This window comes from Chrysoperla carnea, chromosome 3 (genome assembly GCF_905475395.1).
Source record: "Chrysoperla carnea chromosome 3, inChrCarn1.1, whole genome shotgun sequence".
NCBI lineage: Eukaryota > Metazoa > Arthropoda > Insecta > Neuroptera > Chrysopidae > Chrysoperla > Chrysoperla carnea.
In genome coordinates this window covers 25,860,245-25,883,769 of record NC_058339.1, presented here as the reverse complement: position 1 = coordinate 25,883,769, position 23,525 = coordinate 25,860,245, and the positions used below count along the sequence as shown (strand labels likewise).

The window sequence follows — 23,525 nt, the reverse complement described above, 5'->3', positions numbered from 1 at the left end:
ATAATAACTACTTTACTCTTTTCCATAAATCCATTTGAATTATTTATTTATTTTTCCAACTCAACATACAAGCAAAGTCGAGAAAAATACATTTTTTTTTTCGGAAAAAGTGTTGACAGTCAAAATAATAAATTTATTTTATAAATCGATTTTTCATTCGTAGATTTCTTATTAAATTTTTAATACAAAAACATTTTGACTATGAAGCGTCAAGGCGTGAAGCGTAATTCGACAATGAAGTGAAAATTTAATGGTTTCGACTACCTTTTATTATTAGCGAATTGATCAACTGGTGTGTAAATTGACGGTGTTAGATTCTCTAACTTGCAATTTGCAGATGATATAGTTTTGCGGAAAATACTAGGCAGCTTCAAATCATTCTCAATGAGTTAAGCACAAATTGTAAAGAAGCGGGCTTGATCATAAATAGAAACAAAACCAAGGGAAAAAAACCAAGGAAATTAACGCCAAGATGGCTAACTCGTGAAAAAAATTCTGGTCCTTAAAACATATACTCAAGGGTGACATTCCCATAAGTCTGAAGAATAGGGTAATGGATGCCTGTCATGCCTAATATCGAAAGATCGAAAAAAATACACTATTTTTAATATTTTATTTCAATACAATAATACACAAGAATACAGTGGAACCTCGATAGCTCGATCCTCAAGGGAAATGCAAAAAATTTCGAGTAAATGAGTTCTCAACCTAACAAGTAGTTCGACATACAGAGGATTTAATTGCTGAAATTTCGATTTCGTGGAAAGCGTGATTATATTTTACTTACTACGACGTCATTATATTTTACTAACTTTTACTTTTGAAATTCGAGTTACTGAGTATAAATATGTACTATCAATACCTCGCAGCGAAATAATATTTTTTTCGAGTTACAAAGTCTAAATAATTCGAAATACCTCGTATTTGGGGGTTTGGCGGAAGGGAATGACATTTGTTTCCATTAACTTAGGATAACGACTTTTGATTCGAGTTATGGAGGTTCCACCAATATATACATATGCGTATGAATTTTTAGGGTCCACTTCAATCATTTTCTTAAATTGTTTATAATAACTTGAGTTTGTCATAATAATAATATACGAAAAAATGATTCACACTTGACCAAATTCAGTTTTTGTTTGTTAATTAAGTGGCATCATCATCAATAACAGTAGGTACAAAATATGACTGTCAGTGGTATTATACCGTCAGTAAATAGATTGTTTGTACATGTAAAATATAATATCTCGTTCATTTATTTAGTATTGTTTTGTTGGTTTTTTAATTATGATGTTGTACATAATTAATGAATGTTATATGTGCATATACGTGTTCAATAATTAAAAAGGTATCAAACAATATACAAAATGTATCAGTGAGCATAAACCAATTGAAAAAAACAAACAATTTTAATGATTAGCTGACAAAATCTTGACCTTCTCAAAAGTGTTGCGTCATTAAACTAGGGCAGAGTTCGGAAGTATTATTGAAAATAAATTGGCAGTACATAGTCATTGTGGTACTGAAGTCATTATCGGAACGATCATTATCTCCATAGTTAAATGATGTGTTTTATCCATTTTTCAGATTCTGTTTATTCAGTTTTTTCCAGTTTTTTTTTTTTTATTACCATTAAAAAACGGCTCAACTTATTCTGCTGAAAAATCTTTCGCGATTACGCGTCGAATAAGCCCAGCCACGTGTTAATGTCATAACTGGTTCGTGAGATAATCGATGCGAAAAAATCCGAGCGAACATACGCACAGACGCACATACGTACACACACACATACACAGACATCACATTGAAAAGGTTCGATTCGGATATTGCGGCCTTGAAACCGCAGAAGTATGTAAAACTGGATTTTCAAAATCGGCCCCATTACATTAACTTTCTCTGGGAAGTTAAAAATACTTTGTAATGATTTTCGATGAACGTCTACAAAGTTTTTTCATGTCTAACATAATACCTGGATTATACCTTAAAATACCTGGATATATATTTCATATATACCTACAGGGTAAAACTTCATTCGATCAGTAGATTTTTACTCTTCATTATTTTTTATAACGGGTGCCTTAAATGGAAATCGATTCTTAAGAAGTAAACTCCAAAAAGGAGTGTATATATTCCAGGAAAAATAGACTCTCCAGTAAGAGTTGACTATGAATTTGTGGCAAAATTGATGCAAGTTCTCCATTAACTATTATGTGAAGCTTGAGTTCTGGTACACTGTGTGATGTACTTCTATTTATTTCATGTTTAAATTTTTATAATATATTATATAAAAATTGAATTTTAAATTAAAGCATACTGACTTAAAATAAATTAGGATTTAAAAATCAGTCATTTTAGAAAAAATTTAAATTTCGAAAATATGAATAGCTTAAAAAAACAACCACTATTTAAAAGTTTAAACATATGTATTTTTTTTAAATTTGCATGCTGAAGTAAAATTTTACCAAAACTTTCAATTAGAGGATGGAAAAATGAAAATTTGGGGTGGATAAATCTGGACAAATGTTTTTATGGATTGACATTTTATGAAACTTCGTATTTAGAGATGCTATTTTCGCGGAGATTAAGTCTTCTATGTATTTATGATATTTTCTATGTATTTATATGCGCTCCCACCATATGGGACTAAAACCAAGTAGATCCTGAGCCCATGATGAATAGAAATTTCTGAAATTTCTATTATTAATTTTATCTGCCTCTTTGAGTATTGATAAAGGTTAGCCAATCATGCAGAAAAATGAGGTTTTAATCTTAGCTCGGGTGTCGAATTTATAGATATCAAGTTTTTCAACTTTCGTATTTTCAATAATTTTTTATGTCTAGGTCTACCGTTTATAATAAAAGTAATTCTTGATCTCTCAATATACAAAAACTGGCATTAAATACAATACAAAAAAAACTGGCATTAAATTTTTAACTGCCGAATGGATAAAAAACGGTAGGCATACAAGTCGTTTAAATACGGAATTGGAAAAATAAATAACAAAAAATTCGATTTCCATAAATTCGATGTATAATGAAAAAATCATTTATTCTTATTGCTAACTTTCCAAATGAAAGATCAAAATAATCATAAAAATTTCTTCAATTTTTTTTTTACCCTATCTCATTTTTAGTTTTGAATACAAAAAATTGCATTTGTATCATTAAAGTCCTCCTTTCAAAATTCAAATTATAGCAGTGCGAGATATATTTTTTGGATACTTTTTGTGAATGAATGTGTGGGCTATAATTATCATTTATTTTTAGTAAATAAATAAATATTTCGCACGTATTTTCACAACAATTAAAAACCACTAACAAAATAATAAGTACTGACCAATATAAACAAAACTAAATATTCAAAAATAAATAGTCAGTCAATATAAAACTAGCGTTCCGTAACTTAAAAACAATTTAAGAATGTATATATAGTCTAAGATGATGCAATTCGCTCCGTGTGTGAGTTTTATTGGAGGCATTTCCATGGTAACGATACACTACCTTAATTATAGAATTGTATGAATGAATATACAATTGTATGGATTGCATTTATGACTTATATTTAAACTTTAATATTATTGTCTCACAAGTTTAAATAAATAATTATGATAATTTACATTTGAAAAATAATATTTGTGCAATTTGATTTCTTATTTTCACAATTTGTATACCATGTATATATGATCTATACATAGTATATTAAGTTTAGTCCCAAGTTTGTAACGCTTAAAAATAATGATGCTAGGAAAAAAATTTTTCATAGGTGTTCATAAAATAACCTAATTAGTCCATTTCCGGTTGTCCGTCCGTTCGTCCGTGGACACGATAACTCAAAAACGAAAAAAGATATCGAGCTGATTTTTCTTTTATCGAAATTTTTACAGCGTACTCAGGACGTAAAAAGTAAGGTCAAAATCGTAAATGAGCATCATAGGTCAATTGGGTCTTGGGTCCGTAGGACCCATCTTGTAAACCGTTAGAGATAGAATAAAAGTTTAAAAAATGTTCCTTATCAAAAATTAAACAACTTTTGTTTGAAACATTTTTTCGTAAACATCACTGTTTACCCGTGAAGGCGCCAATTAGGTGAAAATTTTATAATATGGACTATACTTGATTGTCAGTTATGTATGTGTCACATGTTTGTATGTGTTATGTGATAAAGAAATCAACCCTGACTATACATGCTATTTCAACAATTAACTCAGTCAATTGTTTGTTTTCACTTGTTAATGCATTAAGTTTAATTAATTAGTGTTTTCAATAATTTTAATTTGACATTTACTATAACATGAACATGTAAGGAATTGCAAATTAGTGATAACAGCCTCCTTTATCGCCAAAACTTTTCACTGGAAGCGCTGGCATCGATTTTATTGTCCCTACCATGGCTACGCACCCTACGAATATTGAACCCCAGCAAAAAAAAAAATTGCAACACTTTCGTTTTGGCATCGAAACGCGTTACAATAACTTGTAGTTCATGCGATATTTTTATGACTTAACGGGACTGTTCGTGTTAAGAATATTTACGTGACACATTGATCCATCTTCAATGATCCATCTTCTCCATTATTTACTATCAAATATTTATGATCATATTTTGCAGTTTGTTTATTTATATTTTTATATGATGTTAATAGCTGTAAATAGCAGTTAATTAATAATAAAAATAATAAATAAAAATAAATAATAAATGAAAATAAATAATCATTCATTTTAAAACAATAATATAAAATTATATATCAATAATTAGTGAAAAATGACAATTATTTATCCTGCTCGAACACAACGTACATTGTTCATTTACCAGTTAAATTCAATTATGGTAATAATATTCTATTATTGTGTTGTTATGTATGATTCAAGTTTAATTGTATGAGTTATATTGTGTGTATTGTATACAGTACGTTTTGTTCATCACTACCTACTGTATTCGTTGTGTGCGTCGTCATGGTAAGGACAATAAAATCGTTGCCAGCGCTTACAGTGAAAAATTTTGCCGATAAAGGAGGCTGTTATGACTAATTTGCAATTCTTTACATGTTAATATTATAGAAATTGTCAAATTAAAATTATTAAAAAACACTAATTAATTATACTTAATGCATTAACAAGTGAAAACAAACAATTGACTGAGTTAATTGTTGAAATACCATGTATAGTCAGGGTTGATTTCTTTATCACATAACACATACAAACATGTGACACATACATAACTGACAATCAAGTATAGTCCATATTATAAAATTTTCACCTAATTGGCGCCTTCACGGGTAAACAGTGATGTTTACGAAAAAATGTTTCAAACAAAAGTTTTATTTTTGATAAGGAACATTTTTTACATTTAAACTTTTGTTCTATCTCTAACGGTTTACAAGATGGGTCCTACGGACCCAAGACCCAATTGATCTATGATGCTCATTTACGATTTTGACCTCACTTTTTACGTCCTGAGTACGCTGTAAAAATTTCGATAAAAGAAAAATCAGCTCAGATATCTTTTTTCGTTTTTGAGTTATCGTGTCCACGGACGGACGGACGGACAACCGGAAATGGACTAATTAGGTTATTTTATGAACACCTATGACAAAATTTTTTTCCTAGCATCATTATTTTTAAGCGTTACAAACTTGGGACTAAACTTAATATACTATGTATATTTCATATATACATGGTATACAAATTTTGAAAATAAGAAATCAAATTGCACAAATATTATTTTTCAAATGTAAATTATCATAATTATTTATTTAAATTTGTAAGACAATAATATTAAATTTACAATGTAAGTCATAAATGCAATCCATGCAATTATATATGCATTCATACAATTCTATAATTAAAGTAGTGTATCGTTACCACTGAAACGGCTCCAATAAAACTCACACACGGAGCGAATACCAGTACGAGTCAGAATCTGTAGGTAATCCTTAACAAAACGTTCTGTACTGTATACGTATTTATATGGTAATGGTAATTTTATATTATTGTTCCATATATATAATATTTTAAAAGGTATATGTGGAATACGAGCAATAATAGCACGGTTATGACAGCTAAAGTATGTGACTACTGTTCTGTAGTATGAATACTATATGAGTATCTCTCTCTCTATTTAGCTGCGATATGGAGACATATCGCTGTACAGTAAAACTTAAATTTAAATTAGGTCAGTAAAATTAGCAAGTCTATGCCGGAAAATGGAAAAGTGGCATATACCACATAATTTTGAACTATCAGGTAGTAGTTTCGAGCTGCTTAAAAATTCGAAGAAAGAGGTTCGTTTTTCCGAATCATTTCAAAAGACTATACTAAACGTGAAAATGTTTCTAATCGTGGTATATTGTACGTTTTTGAAAGATGCATGAGGTTGATTTTGATAACTTTAATTAACGGGGACAAGTAAATATCGCGGACTATTGTGATAAGAAGCTATGTTTATTGTATAGAAAATCGTGTTGAAAGAGATAACTATTATGCATTCAAGCAAAGATACATAAAGCTTCCTGCAAAGAAGCGTATACAACTCGTACGTCTATTACAAACTAGAGTGGTCCTCTCACATCGTTCGTTTTTCTAACTCCACTCTCGTGTGTAATTGATTAACCAGACTAGTTATATAATATACAATCAATTGTATTTTAAACGTATTTTACTATATGAATATTATTTCATTACGTAATTTGCTATCAATTTATGAAATATATATAATGGGTATAAAAAGTGTCAAATCAGATATAATGTTCCCTGAAGCCATTAAGAAATTTTGTCCAGTAAAAAATAATATTTGTGCCATTTGATTTCTTATTTTCACAATTTTTAATGCATTAAGTTTAATTAATTAGTGTTTTTCAATAATTTTAATTAGACATTTTCTATAACATTAACAAGTAAAGAATTGCAAATTAGTCATAATAGCCTTCTTTATCGCCAAAATTTTTCACTGGAAGCGCTGGTATTGATTTTATTGTCCCTACCATGACTACACAACGATTTGCCTATAAGTTTACTTACATCTTTCTCACTTTCTATTGTAAATTTCTTTAAATTTCTCTCTCTTTTAAAGTTAAAATATGTATTTGAAAATGTGGAAAATATGAGAAAATATAAATATACACTTGCAGAGAATAAATATTCCTTTATAAAGGGGAGTTTTATTTTGAAAACTTTATACTTTCAAAAAAAAAATTTAATAGTGTCTTCTGGGATTTACAAAAATATCTTCCAATCAAAATGACATACTTTCTATACAAATAAAAAATTCTTTCAATTTTTTCTATTATCAAAACAGAATGGAAAATGTCGACATATCAATTTTTTTTATAACAATTCGACAACTTGTTTATATATTGATATGTATATACAGACTTCAACGTAAAATTCAATCTATGTGGGAATGTATACAGACCTGTTTGGATTGGACCAAACTTTTTACCACGAAAACTTCAACGAGAATGTTTTCAATTCAGCTGTATGCACAAAAATATTTTTTTTATACCATGCATATATGAAATATACATAGTATATTAAGTTTAGTCCAAAGTTTGTAACGCTTAAAAATAATGATGCTAGGAAACAAATTTTGTCATAGGTGTTCATAAAATCACCTAATTAGTCCATTTCCGGCTGTCCGTCCGTCCGCCCGTCCGTCCGTCTGTGGACACGATAACTCAAAAACGAAAAAAAGATATCGAGCTGAAATTTTTACAGCGTACTCAGGACGTAAAAAGTGAGGTCAAGTTCGTAAATGAGCATCATAGGTCAATTGGGTCTTGGGTCCGTAGGACCCATTTTGTAAACCGTTAGAACAAAAGTTTAAATGTAAAAAGTGTTCCTTATCAAATTAAACAACTTTTGTTTGAAACATTTTTTCGTAAACATCACTGTTTAACCGTGAGGGCGCCAATTAGGTGAAAATTTTATAATATGTACTATACTTGATTATCAGTTATGTATGTGTCACATGTTTGCATGTGTAATGTGATAAAGAAATCAACACTGACTATGCATGGTATTTCAACAATTATCTCAGTCAATTGTTTGTTTTCACTTGTTTTTAATAAATACGTACTTCGATCAATTATTTTGAGTGAAAAGGACTGGAAATCAAATTACAACTGCGCTCTTCGCTACGTTAACCAAGGATAGTAATTTATAAAACTTTTAGTCGCTTTTCCGATTCATCTAATACGTAGAAACTAGATTCATAAATAATATATTATCAAACAAAGTTATTTAGATAGCTCAAAAAAAAGTAATTAATATAATTTTACTCATGAATAGAATTCATTTCGGTTAAAGTTATTTACTTAGGTAAATTTATATCATTTATTAAATAAATAGGTAAATTGTACTTATATAGTGAAAAATATATATAGAGTGTTTTTATACCATGTATATATGGAATATACATAGTATATTAAGTTTTATACCATGTATATATGAAATATACATGGTATATTAAGTTTCGTCCCAAGTTTGTAATGCTTAAAAATATTGATGCTACGAAAAAAATTTTGGTATAGGTGTTCATAGAATCACCTAATTAATCCATTTCCGGCTGTCCGTCCGTCCGTCCGTCCGTCCGTCCGTCTGTGGACACGATAACTCAAAAACGAAAAAATATATCGAGCTGAAATTTTTACAGCTTACTCAGGACGTAAAAAGTGAGGTCAAGTTCGTAAATGAGCATCATAGGTCAATTGGGTCTTGGGTCCGTAGGACCCATCTTGTAAACCGTTAGAGATAGAACAAAAGTTTAAATGTAAAAAATGTTCCTTATAAAAAAATAAAAAACTTTTGTTTGAAACATTTTTTTGTAAACATCACTGTTTACCCACGAGGGCGTTAAATAAGTGCAAATTTTATAGTATGTATTAATATAGGAATATCAGTTGTGTGTGTGTTGTGTATTTAAAAGTGAATATCTTTTGTTATTTACGTGACGTCAAAAAAACAAACGATTGCGCATCAACACTGTCTATACGATTGCGCATCAACACTGTCTATACATGGTATTTCAACAATTAACTCAGTCAATTGTTTGTTTTCAATTGTTTTTACTTGACATTTGCAAAAAAAAAAATTAAAAAATAAATCAAATACAAAAAATTGTTTCAAACAATAATTTGATGTTAAAGTCCCGATCGATTACGAATGCATGTTATTTTTGGGTGAACAGGTGGCAATTTCATTTTTTGAAGTGAAACAATATATTTTTTATATTTTCATCGATTTCTGATGCTATTATTAACTATTGTTTATTGATAAAATTCTTAGAATGTAAGAAATTTTTTTCGAAAATTGTGTCATACATTTTTTTTGCCATGTTAAGTTAAAAAAACAGCCTGTATATCATTTTATAAAACTGTGAAAAAAATACTCATGAGTAAAATTAACTTAATTAAAACAAGAAATATATAACTGAATTTATTACTTATTTAAATATCTTTTACATCCCGAGTTAAAGTATTAATATTGAGTTAAACGAAATAATTCACGTTAAAGTATGAAACCTAAAATTTGTAAATAATACTCAGACCCATCAGAAGGGTTTAATACACCCTCATGCGTCGTTACAAGTGAGAGTCAGGGTCTGCCAGACATACACTTTGGTTTAAAAGCTACAAACGTTGATATTCAAGGATAAAATTTAAAAAATAAAATTAGTACATGGTACTCGGGCGACAGTTTTAAAACAGCATTTAAAAAGCCAGTCCTAAAAAAGTTAACACATTCGCAGACGCGGTTTTAAGCGAAAGCCACTAGTTAAGATTTGTAACCCCTCTAAGCATCTGAATTTAAAAAAACTAAGCATATTCACACAACTTTTCTTCAAAGCTTTTCTAGTTTAACAATCCGTTAATAAGGTGCTTGTTCTTAGTCTATCAAAAGCCTTTACTGTAAATTATTATTTATACATGGATAAATTACTAAATAGAGTCCATCATTATATGAACAAGAAAAAACCACATAAAACAAAATATCTGTATACTTCTTTAGTCAACAATAGACATCAAATTGATGCTGGTATAATAGGTACCAGTGTATAGTAGTAGTATACTCATAATATCTCATATATTACACATTTTTCATTCATACGTATAATCAAATGATTCTTCCCATTTAGGATTCCGAATTATTTTGTAGTGTTACTTAGATAGTATCAATTATACTAATTATACTATTCACGAATGTGACACGGAACATTTATACTTCTAGGTTTAAAACCCTCTGTCTTCTGCAATTACCATCGTACTGAAGTATGTCTCATATCATTCGAAAACTGAAATTGCCTCCATTCAAGCCCTTGCATATTGTTTAGTAAACAATGTTTATCACTCACCCCCACTTTTCGTTTTAAAACATATCAAAAACAGAATTTTTGAAGCGAAAATTTCTAAAATCTTATGAGTTTGCGTTATCAACATGTTTTTACTAGGTTTTTTCTGCAACTATACTCATATTATTTTAGAAGAGTTACAATGGCCTAGTGGCAGAGTAGTGGACTCCGACACAAGAGGGCCAGCGTTCGAGTCCGGCTCAAGAATCTTAAAAAAAAAATTTTTTTTTAAATTTATAAATCATTTTCACTTCCGTCGGCAGTCCTCGTAACTGCCTCCAATATTTTTTCATATGGCCACCATTTTGTATAAAAAAGTGGTATATAAAGTTTCACCATGTTTTTCTCAGCTCTTAATATCATTAGCTATGCAAAATTGCAGGTTTCCAATACTCCAGTAAATGACGAGAAAAAAAGACGAAATTTTTAAATTTTGACCTATAGCATCGATTTCGGTGAAAATTTGGGATCAAACAAAATTTACCCTCTAGATCAAAAGTTTTACTCCCCCCTCCAGAGGGTGGCTACCCCAACCTTAATTCCATCGTTAAACTGGACATTTCTTACTTTATTTTGACAAAACGGTTTATTTCACACATTTCTTTTTTTGTATGTTTTAAATATATAATACCTAATTTTCGAGTGCAAAATATGTGAAATCTGATACCTACCTCAATAGCAAACATTCAAATCTGTAGGTTCAACAAACATTTGAAAAAATATAAAAAAAACAATTGGTTTTGTTTATGATCAAAGTAAAAAAATTTAAGTATGTCACTTCACAATAATGGTACACAAAATTCTCTTTTTTCAAGTAATATGACCTATTCTGGTTTCACACATTTTAATTATAAAGTAGGTATTGTTTTACTAAGGCCAATATAACAAGTTAAAAATTGTTCAATTCGAGGAATACATTAGTTTTATCATTTACATTGATTTACAACTTTATTGCTTTATTTACAATGATTTGATTCCACGAATAGCGCTACTTCGAAATTTAATTATAACAACTGGTATCAAAAGCTCTTACACTTCTTTGAAGTTAGTAAACAGAAATTTCAAATGAATTTAACCCAAGCACACCTTTATGTAAAATGATTCATTCCTTTCAAGAGATTGAATTATATCATACAGGGTAGAGACAGCCCACGGACATAATTTCAGCAGTATCTAATTACCTCCTTGAGCCGTAAAATGGTTCGCTATGTCAATAATCGCTTTCTCCTAAAAATGGTGAGCGAATATGTTGATATATTTGCGAATATCCTAAAAATTTATTTCGAAAACCGCTGTATAATTCTCGTAAAGTTTTTATCATACATATTGGCACAAATCCGTCTTCCACAAAGTTCCCTAATACTTGACTCGACTCAAAAAAAAGTCAGAAAATGTTGGTCGGTACAATATACACGTGGGTACTAAACCTTCAGTAATATTACCTGAGAGAATATCTGATAATGACCCGGTAACACACGGCATTTGGTATAATAAAATATTTTCATTTGAAAAGACATATAGGCCAGTAAGAAACTAAATAAATTTATGCTTCTACCGTATAGTTGTGACTCTTAGAACATCAATTCAACTCATTCGATACTCATTTTGTAGTTTTATTTAAATAGCTACTTTTACTATTGAATTATTTACAAGCCCTTAATTTTGAGTATTCAAAAAAGACGCAGTGATTGATAAAAATCAGACTCCGTCTGCTGGCCACTGGCTCTTAGACCATACTTTTATATTCCCATTTAATCTCTGTTACTCCTACAAAAAATTGCGATCCTTCTTCCATCATTTATAGCCTCTACATAATCCCGATGGTTCACAATTCATACTTAACCGATAATTTTATTATATATTAATTCTCGTATAAACGGTCTTCATATAAGCAGTACAAAGTGTTGTACCTCTAAGCAGGGACGTTGCTAGAAAAGAAAGAGCCATTTTGCTAAAATTACCTACTAAAAAGGGTAAAGTGAATTTTTGTGCTTTTCTTACACATGTGACTTCATTTGGCAGATTTAAAGATGGTGTATTTTGCTTAATTAATTATTGATGATTCTTTAGAATTTGAATATCATCTCCAATTTTTAGTTTTTTCGGATCCGGAACCCTAAACTCGCACTTGAAACGTAGCTAAGAACACTTTCCATTAATATACCTATCAAACGAAATAAAAAAAAAATCAAAATCGGCTCATCCGTTTAGGCGCTGCGATGCCACGGACAGACAGACACGTACACATACAAATATAAATTCTTATCTTAGGTATGACAATTTCCTGTACATATGACAAGCATATAAGGATAATAAGGCTTTATAATCTTCAAACATCCTTTTTATCTAAAACATATAAAAAAATGGTAGGTAGTATATTGAGTACTTAATATTGTCATATGTATACATATATTCTTCAGTCATTATGTAATTTTCATTAATATAAGCACAATGAATAATGAATGTGACATATTTGAAGTATGGAAGCATAGATACACAGAGGAAATTTTTATTATATATTATTATTATTTATATACAGAATGATTTCTGAAATAGTTTCTAGCTAATCTCTTCGAAAAATTGAATTGGAATAATAAAAAGGCGGGAAAATACTAGATTTCGTTATAGTCGAGGTGAGGATAAGAAAAATTATGTCAAGTTTAATTTAGTGATGACTCCTTGATATACTTTTTCGTTTTTAATAGAACTACCCATTTTCCTAGACTTCAATTTTTGGTACCACATTTCAGATATTTTCAAGTAAAAAAGTTTCTACCCACAGGATAGGTTAGATGAGGCTGTCCTGGAGTGGGACATATTTAGAGCATAGGGTCCGTTGTGATACCGAAAAAGGGTTGACCCATCCCCGGCCACTACTCAATGAACTATTTTTATCTGTTTAAAAACAGCAGGAGTGCTGTTTCGACGGACCTAAGACGTCGTCAAAGAGAGGCTGGCTCAAGTAAGTCCATCTTCTCAAGATGGCAAGAGCTAGGCAGTGACAGAGAAGATGAGACATTGTCTCCTCCTACTCACCACTGTGACAGCACCAGCAGTAGTCGTGATACACTGGCACGTCCAGGCGTTCAGCATGCCTGCCACCCAGCCAGTGTCTTGTAATAGCTGCAACAACATTGTTAACAGAGGCTCTTGGAAGTGATGTATAAGATCTTCAGAACACCTACGATTGTACTCAGACTATATCTGTCGTGTAGTACCACAAGTACGTTCCTTCCTCCATCTAAGTTTGGCCTTTTTTAAGATATCCACTTTGAGGAGCAACTTGCAGTTCGCAAATTGAACTCCCGGATATTTATTGATGCTTGTGTCCGGCAGCATTGTGTCATTTCTAACAATCCCATAACATTAACTGAAAACATTTAAAAAAGCATCTTGTATATACTTTTCATTTAGAAAATAGTTTTTCATTTTGTTATTTAGCCTTATTGTTTAAATGCAACATAATAAAATTCCTGTAAAATAAAAATAAAAATAACCTTCATGAAATAAAATTTATATTTTTTCATTTTACATATTTTAAAATTCCAAAGCTTCTTAATCTTATTGTGCATTTACAGTGGGTATTTAGTATTTCAGCTCAATTTTACCCGACTCTCAAGGAGTTTGTGAGTTACACTTACAAACAATTCTAGTTTTAACAGTGAATAATGACATTATACGGATCTATGATATTCATTTACATATATCATACCTGCAGATACTCGCCCGCTTTACTGGGCAATTTCTCCTTTTAAAACAAAAACTATCACATTATAGACCTCACACATCCTCCCTCTTGTTCATAATTTCATAAATTTTAATTTTTGGGGGGGAACTTTTTTGTAAGTTAAGAAGTTTTGCCCCTGATACTCGTTGACATTATAACTTTCTATAGGTCAAATCATTAAATTAACCTGATTTTTATACTTTTTGGATCAAATTTACCCCTTCCACCGAGTTTCATCAAATTCCAAAACAAAATTTTTTTGCGATTTTCTCGATTTTTTCAAAAAATTGTACCCCTTAGAAAAATTGCAAAAAATCGAAAAATTTTGTTTATCTCCAATTTCGATAAAACTCAGTATACAAGGTAATTTTGACCCAAAAAGTACAAAAATCGGGTTTATTTAATGATTGGTCGAATAGTTTTTGAGATACGGACAAAAATCGATCAACATATTGCGATATCTCAGAAACTCTACATCCAATCAATAAATTAACCCGATTTTTATACTTTTTGGATCAAAATTACCCCTCCCATCGAGTTTCATCAAATTCCAAAACAAAATTATTTTTGCGATTTTCTCGATTTTTTGCAAGGGTTCCCCTTAAAAAAATTGCAAAAAATCGAAAAATTTTCTTTATCTCCAATTTCGATAAAACTCAGTATACAAGGTAATTTTGACCCAAAAAGTACAAAAATCGGGTTTATTTAATGACTGGTCGAATAGTTTTTGAGATACGGACAAAAATCGATCAAAATATTGCGATATCTCAGAAACTCTACATCCAATAATTAAGCAAAATTTTTTTTGCGATTAACTCGATTTTTCAAAGGGGTACCCCCTAAAAAAATTGCCCCTTAGATATTATATTTATGTATTAAACTTAAAATATATATTAAACTTAATATTTAATTTTCAGTTGGATGATCAAGTACACAATGTTCTTCCAAAAGTTCCAGTACCATTGCAAGAAGCTACAGTGCGCTTATTAAGTCGTGATACTCGCCAAAGACCAACAGCCCAATTACTATCATTAATAAAATATTTTAGGTAAATAATAATTTATTTAATAATTTACAATAACAACTAGTCTAGTTCTACGATCTTTTTATATCTTGAGGTTGAAGTACAATGCGACCAAGCTAATTATTTTCACTAAAATTTTTAAGGAAAATTGTGTCACGGATGTTAAAAAAAAGTTCATTTATGTGCAGAAAGCAAACAATGTTAAGTTGCTTACATCTAAGCTTGGTGGCTTGTACTTAAATCACAGCCTTCTTCTATTCTATACGCAAACTTTGATTATGCAAAACGAAGTATGCAAGGCTTGCGAAATAATTTTACAATGAGAAATGAGCGAGTGCTTACGTAAAAACGCTTATCTTAACGCATTAAAAAACAAATTTGAGCAACTAATTAAAAATATTTTTTACTTTTAAGCGATCCAGCCGTGCATGCGTTACAATTCCTGGATGTAATTAATATGAAAGATCCAACACAAAAAAGTCATTTCTATCGTAACACATTAAAAGAAGTCCTGATTTATGTACCAAAGGTAAAATTATATAATTATTTTTTTAATCTGTGTACCCATCATAAAAACACGAATCGGTTACATGCCATTTAATTTTCTATCACAAACGGTGACAAAAGCCCATAACTGTTTATCGTAGACTGTTTTATAACCAATTAAAACATAAAAGTAAATTCGAGCTTGCACATTAAAAAGACACCGAAGGAGTACTCAAATTACAACTCACGATAAATTGAACATTCTATAAATTTTGTTCAAATCTGAAAAACGATTGACCTTTGGTCGGTAAACTGAATTAATCAACTGTTTAATGCGTCAAGCCTGTGGTAACTCATGAAAATTGTACTCGTTATCAATTTAAATTATTTCTATTAAACAATATTAAAAATTATGTTATTTTCTAATATTATTTGAACAGAAATTATGGCATCAACACGTTTGGCCATGTTTACAACAAGAAATGCGTACACAAGAAGTATTAGCAGCAGTTTTACAACCCATTTTATATATGATACATGAATCAACAATTGAAGAATATGAAAATATAATTCTACCATCATTTCGGTAAAAATATGTAAATGTTACCACAATATTATATTTATCATTTTATCATTATTAGCGTACTATATAATGTCAAAAAGGAACAGTTCTGATAATTTTTTTAAATTAATATTATCTATACCATGTTATTTATTATATTTTTATTAGAGACTTTGCACAAATCATACGGGATTTGCATGTCAATCATATTTATGAATCATTGAGAACTGAACAGTCTGAGCTTATATTTCGCTGGATCATATAGCACACTTTCGATGAAATACTTATAATATTCTTAAATGAAAAAGTAAATTTTCTAGACATCTCTAAAATGATAAAAAATGAAATCGATCGATTGGGTCTTAAGAAAGACTACACAGAAGATGGAAGGATCCATCCTTAATAACTCTTGGTCTGATGATGTGATTATTGTTTTGAGTGAAAACACGTCGATTTAGATGTCGACTGGGAAGTTCAAAAATGGTACCTAGAAAATTTTAGGTTTCTCTATCTTAAGAACTAATAAGGTATATCAAGGCAAGGGATGCCATTTGAAATTTCGGTTGGGATGAAGGGATACAACGATAATTCTCTAGGTATCATTTTTTAACTTTCCTCTCGATATCTAAATCGACTTTTTTCACTCAAAACAATAATAATATCAGGTCACGAGTCATTAAGGATGGATACTTTTGAAATTAACACACTGTATATAACGTAAAGTACACAAAAACATAAACTGCAACTTAAAAATTAGCCAAGTTGTAACGCTTTTAATTAAGATGATCTCAACTATGTTTTTACTAAACATTGATATGTAAATTCCATATGATTTCTGAAAATATTTTTGTAGCCTCATCGAATTGTAGAAATGACTAATATTACGAATTACTATCAAGAAAAATATATTCTCAGTTAATAATATACAAAAAAATTTTATTTTTTATGTGGAAATTGTTTCTATAAAGCGATGATTTGTTACATTTGTTGGATAAATCAGATTTGATTTTATTTAACTGTATAATAATATATTTCCCATTAATAGGAGTGTATTTTCAACGCCCAAATCCATTCAAGCTACCGTTACACTATTGGAGAATTTACATGTGATATTAGAAAAAACACCACGGGATGATATACGAACTGAAGTGTTACCAATGCTATTTAATGCATTCGAAAGTACAACTATTCAAGTACAGGTAAGCTATTTTTTTACTAACGCTGTGTTTTCATTTTTTTTAATAGTAATAATATAGTTACTGCCATCTTATTGCATGAACTGAAATTATCAGAATTATCAGAAATTGTTGTAATTGTTATGTTAGAAGAAATATAAAATACATTCCATCCACATTTTCAGAAATACGAGAATTCTGATTAGTCAATCACGATTTCTGATATCTGATAAATGTTTGTGCAAACTGTGTTGTATATTTACCTAAAATTTTGATCGCGTGCAGCCGATTTTAAAGGGAAAATAATCAAATCTCGGACACGAAATAAAACGCTCTTAAAAGTGATATATTGTTTTTCCTGAAAATAATATTTTTCCCTTATCGTTTAGGGAGGACAAAATTGAAAGAATCTGTAAAAATGTATTTTTTACAGAGTGCAGCATTAGTGGCTGTCACAAATGTACATGAATATTTAGATGAAACAGCAATACGCCGAATGGTCTTACCAAAGACAAAAGTTGTCTATGAAAAAAATCAGGGTGATTTAAAAATCGTTGCAAATGTCTTACAATGCATTGAGCGTACACTTGATCGTCTGGACAAAGCACAAATTATTGATGAAGTATTGCCATTATTATGGGATGTTCGATTAACCGACCCCGAAATAACATTACGAGTTGTGCGTAAGTAAAGTATAAGTTAAGCATTATTAGATCAATAATGGGTTCATCCAACTTTTTTTTTTTAAATGGCGGAAAAATATTAAAATAAAAAGAAATTAAATTATGATTTTTTGTTGGATGAATCCATTAAAATATCTACCCATTCACAAAAAATAAAAAATAATATTTTATTTATAGATATTTATCGAATAATGCTTAGCGATAAAAAATATGGTTTAAGTGTAAATTTAATGGCAACACGTGTGATGCCGTCCTTATTACCACAAACAGTGAATCCATCATTAAATTTGGAACAGTTTACAATACTATTAGAAGTATTACAAGAGATGTTAGATCATATTGATCGTAATCAACGGAATAAATTAAAATTAGATAATTTATCATTACCAAGTCCAGAACGTCATCGACCATTACGTCATCAATATAGTTCAGATAATATGCATGCACCACCATTTAATATACCAAATTTACGTATTGAACAACGTAAAACATCATCAGCTGAAGATATGGCACGTAAAAATTCTGCTACCGGTCAGTTCCTGTTACGGCCTATTACATTAAAAATACCTTCAATGCAATCAATTAGCTTATCAGTTTCGTCACAATAATTAGTTTTAATATGCAAAAATACTTTCATTTATGTATTTATTTTATTTTAATTTTTATCTATTTTTTTTATTGATCTTTCAAGTTTTCACAGTTGAAAAAGAATCCTTCCCTAACCATAATTGTAATTTCAGCTAGATTATAATCTTTTTTCTAATCCGAGCTGTCAAATAAAAAAATTGTGTGTGCCAGCTTCGATACACGACTGGAGTTTACTCTTCAAGTGTTGTATTGTTTGCTTCAGTTTCAAACAAACTATGTATTATAATTTATATATGACAACCCGAAAAAACCCGAAGACTTTTAATCATTCTGCATTGGTGGGTAACAACTTCACTGTGTCGTGTCTCCGTCAGGCTATTGTCAGTTTCAAACAATAGACGCTTTGCTGATAGAACAAAAGTATACAAGTTATACACACACATTACTAAATAGTGAAAAGTATGTCCGATAGGTTGCGAAGTCATTCAATCACTAGATTTTACTCCTCATATTCTTTTCATACCGGGCGTCTTATATCCTTTTAAGATCAAACCAACTTAGTTGGACTGGAGTTGAGTCAATACTGATTAACCTTTTTATGAACGATATTATAATTTAGCAGAAATAACAATGTGGACTACAGCATATGTAGTACTTGATACAAATAAGGCTTGTGCAATAATACTGTCTTATATTCTACAAATGCAATATTATTATAGCCTTATTTTAGCAGGGATTTTATTTGTATTAAATGGGAACTACAGTTTATTTGTTTATGTTGAATGGCAGTATTTTTTACTGCGTAGTTTAAAAAACATAGAAAGGGAATGTGACATTTTTATTAATTGCACTTATAGAAAAGGTTCAATGCATTCATAGTTTTAATTTAAGATGTTTAAATACTTTAATGACCGATACTTTATTTTTTTTTCGACAAAAAGTTAAACCTAATTAGATCGATTAATCGCCCTTGAAACCCCCTGTATATGAAACTTCATGAAAATCGTTAGAGCCGTTCCCGAGATTAAAGTTTCCAGGAAAAACTTCTAAGATTAAGCAATAAGCACAATTAATCACACACGAATTTCTATGGTTGTAGTTATCAATGATTTGCTGTTGGGTATCGAGACTGTACCTATCCCTTTTAGATATTTTTCAACTGACTTAACCCTTTAAGTTTCATACAATATTAATGTCATCTCAAACATTATATGCAAATTAGGTGTGCTGTGATCCAAAACCGCCAATACGATTGATGTATTAGCCACTTCAATTTTGTTTACATTTTAAATAATTTTTGAGATCAATTATATTATTTGAGTGAGAAATTAGACACGGAATTCTCCCAACCATAAATATACCTATAAATGAAGTTATATAGTACAGATCCGCCTCTATCTGTTTAATTGTATTTATTATAGGTTAGGCTAGGTTATATTGGCTGTACACAAAGGACACACTTAGGCTATAGAGCCCATTGTGATACCATATATGTGTTTTACCACCTTTCCGTTGATAATTTCATTTATCAGCTCCTTAATTGCAGAGGCTAAATGCACCTCCTTCATGCATATACCATGCACTACACCACCCCATCACAACTATTAATTAAATAAATTTTGTTGCGATGGCGGGAATCGAACCCGCTACCCTAAGCGTTACCGCAGCCGGAATTGGTTACGCCTTAACCAACTAAGCTAATAGGGCGACTTGTATTTGTTATACATTGAACAGATTCGGAAAAATCCAATAAAATCAATAAGTCGTTAGATTGGATGGCTTACTTTTTAAATATTAGCAATGTTTGATAAAAATATAAATATTTATAATTTAACAACCCTAACGAATGACTGCATTGAACCGTAGTTACTGCATTCTATATTCTACTATTCTTAAAAACAAGCATTTTCTATTTTATTTACAAGATTTTTAAAATAAGTTATTTATATTATCAATAAATAATAGCTTTGCACAGTTTGTAATTTAAAGGTTGATATAGGCAATCGATCAAAGGTAACTTGAGCTACATTTAATTTTTCTTTTCTCGTAGAGCTTCTTTTATCTTTACAAAATCAAGGTACCGTTGATTGATTGATTGTAGATGATTAAACAAATAATATACATATAGGTATATTTTTGTCATTATTCACTTTTATTTATTCTTAGGTTTCGTATGACTTTTTTTTTTGTGAGTGTAGTTTTGCGATTATAGTAAATAAATAATAATTAATTCACACATATCGGAGAGTAAAATTTTGACTTATGTATTATTTGACATTCAATTATAGAATTAAAAATACGCATTCGTGATTTCAAGAACCTACAGGTGTGGCAAACAAGACACAGTATTGAACGATCGTTGCAATAAAAACCCTTGAACGTCTCAGTTTCTTATTGCCCTGTTCTTTAAAACAATAAATCAATTTACATTAAATAGTATTATATCTTAAAGTTAAAATTATATTCTACGATTAAATAAACAAATTAAACACAATACAAAACCAAGATCTTACAACTATATAGAATTAGAATGTAGCTACCAGAAATATCAGACCAAAACTGGATAACAGAAATAAGTTATTTTACAGCTTTTGTATAAAGACGTTGTGGCATACCCTAATAAAGTAGAGGCTTTGAAGCATACCTACAGGGTGTATTTAACCGATCAAAAAATAACTTAAACTAAAGTTACAGAGTGTGATTAGTACTTTTATTGATCAAAATTGTCAATTTCTTGTGTTTTAAACAATCTTTAAACTAGAAAACTTATAAAATATTGATTGTTTCTTACGTGTATCATCATGTCTTTCTCATGTGTATCATCAAATATTTAAAAGTAATTACACTCCAATGAGAAATATATCATTGCTCTTATAATATTTAAGATCTATGGTTTTCAAAAAATTACACTTACACTATCCATTGAAATTTTTTTTTAAATTTTATTAGTGAAATGAAAGAACTATTTTTTTTTTTTATTTTGTAAATAATTAATTTAATAAAAAATAAATACATTTGTATATTTAACAATCATATTTATTTTATGAAATTTGCACGAAGACTATAGTCAATTTCATTTTGAAATTATTGTTATTATATATTTGTTAATGTGTACAAAAATGTTATTAATTATACAAATATAATTATGTACGTCTTAAATAGCATTAAGTTTCTTATTTTGCGTTTTAAGTGAAAGAAAATTCAGCTATTTGTTTTGTACTGTTATCGAAAGTTATTAAAAATTTCTGATAATATACATCGTAACTATATACAGGGTGAATCAAGTTAAAACAATCGGACTTCATTAAACGATAGATAACGTTAAAATAGCGATAATTTTTTAATACACTTATAGCTGAGAAAGTCTTCGACAAATCGAGATTTGTCGCATATTCACTTCGTCGCAAGGCTCAAGTAACATGAAGTTTATTTCTAATTAAACACAGCTCGACTTTTATAAATTTTTTATCTAAGGTGCCAAAAATCTAAGTAATAACAAGGACTACTAATTAACTTTATTGAGAATACACGGTAAGAAATTTTTATTTAGATATCAACTATCAGTATGGGAGTCAGGTCCATACTGCTTGGCAACACTCACAATACTACTGGTGTGCCCTGCTGAAATAGATACTTCTAGTTCTATACCATACAAGCATTGTAGTAATAAACTCCATGCATTTCTTACCGTGTAGACTAATTTTTCGTTGTTGGATCCATTTTCTTGAGACGACCTCATCTCAATTTCTATTTATGATCTTTTTCTTAGCGAAAATATTTATATCTAAAATAATATTAGTTTTACAGAATAAGAATTGTTTTACCTATAGAATTTTCTAACTAGGTAATTCAAACCAAATTTTGCTATATATTTTGCTTTTGTTAGTGCTTAATTCGCTTAGACGCATATAAAGATACCTTAAATGGATATTTTAAACTTTTGTTTTTACAGGTGCAGGCTTGTATTCGTTAATTTGCATGCAATTTGGAGATGCATGTATAACTTATTTTAAATGCTACAATTTTCAACTACTTCATAGACATACATACATGTCAACTAACAAAAAATTATCGTTATTTTACATTTTATTTTGTACATTAGGAATGTTGGGAGGTTGGTGGTTTGGAGCATCGCCATCATCACCGGATAGTAATTTCCTGCGTGTAGCAAATGCCTTCCCAAATCGTCGTCTATCCGACAACACACTAATGACACCGAAGATTCGTATTGCACCTTCGTGTGCTAGTTCTCCAGGTGGTACTCCTGGTGGTGGATTACCAATTCGTCGACATTCAAGTATTGGACCGCAAGAACGACGTGGATCAACCATTAATTTATCACCGCCAACGGTAAGTTTTGAATACTTTATCAGAATTTCTGTAGATGTTAGGTTAATCAATATTATAATCGCTTTTTTAGATAGATAAATTATTTTTGAAATTGAATACACGTAGAAATTCGTGTTAGAATAATCAACATCTAGAGCTAGGCCTTAGGCTTGTAGACTTGATTTTATTTAGCTGAATATTATTTTAGATAAATGCCTCTTATATTTTTGAATATGTAACTATGTAACTAAAAATCTCTTTCAAAGAAAGTTTTTTAAATGAAGAAGAAATTATCGCTTTTTAAAACAGAACAAACATTTGGCGAACATTTTAAATTAGGAAGTTCTTTTTTTTAAATGCACAAACATTTTTTGTTTGAAAGATTTTTTTTTTTTAAGCCGAATTGTTTAGACAGTAATTGATAGCAAAAATACCCTATGAGACCCTATAAAAACAAGACCTACATTATCATAGTTGTTTGCTATTTTTATCGATAAAACTGATTTTTCAAGTTTCAAACATGTGTCAATTTAAAAAAGATACCCTGTATATAAATATATCAGAGTATATTGAGTTTAGCCCCAAGTTTGTAATTGTAAAAATTTT

General features: G+C 29.8%; 1 protein-coding gene across 1 annotated transcript in view; it reads left to right on the top strand.

Annotated features, from left to right (window-relative positions):
- The window catches only part of LOC123295953 (SCY1-like protein 2), a 100,615-nt gene that overhangs the window by 64,485 nt on the left and 12,605 nt on the right, over positions 1–23,525 (top strand). The window contains exons 6-12 of the mRNA XM_044877415.1: positions 14,990–15,120; positions 15,511–15,625; positions 16,023–16,168; positions 17,190–17,343; positions 17,753–18,002; positions 18,180–18,533; positions 22,693–22,940. Of these exons, the coding sequence (XP_044733350.1) occupies positions 14,990–15,120; positions 15,511–15,625; positions 16,023–16,168; positions 17,190–17,343; positions 17,753–18,002; positions 18,180–18,533; positions 22,693–22,940 (1,398 nt within the window). The remainder of the gene's footprint in view (positions 1–14,989; positions 15,121–15,510; positions 15,626–16,022; positions 16,169–17,189; positions 17,344–17,752; positions 18,003–18,179; positions 18,534–22,692; positions 22,941–23,525) is intronic.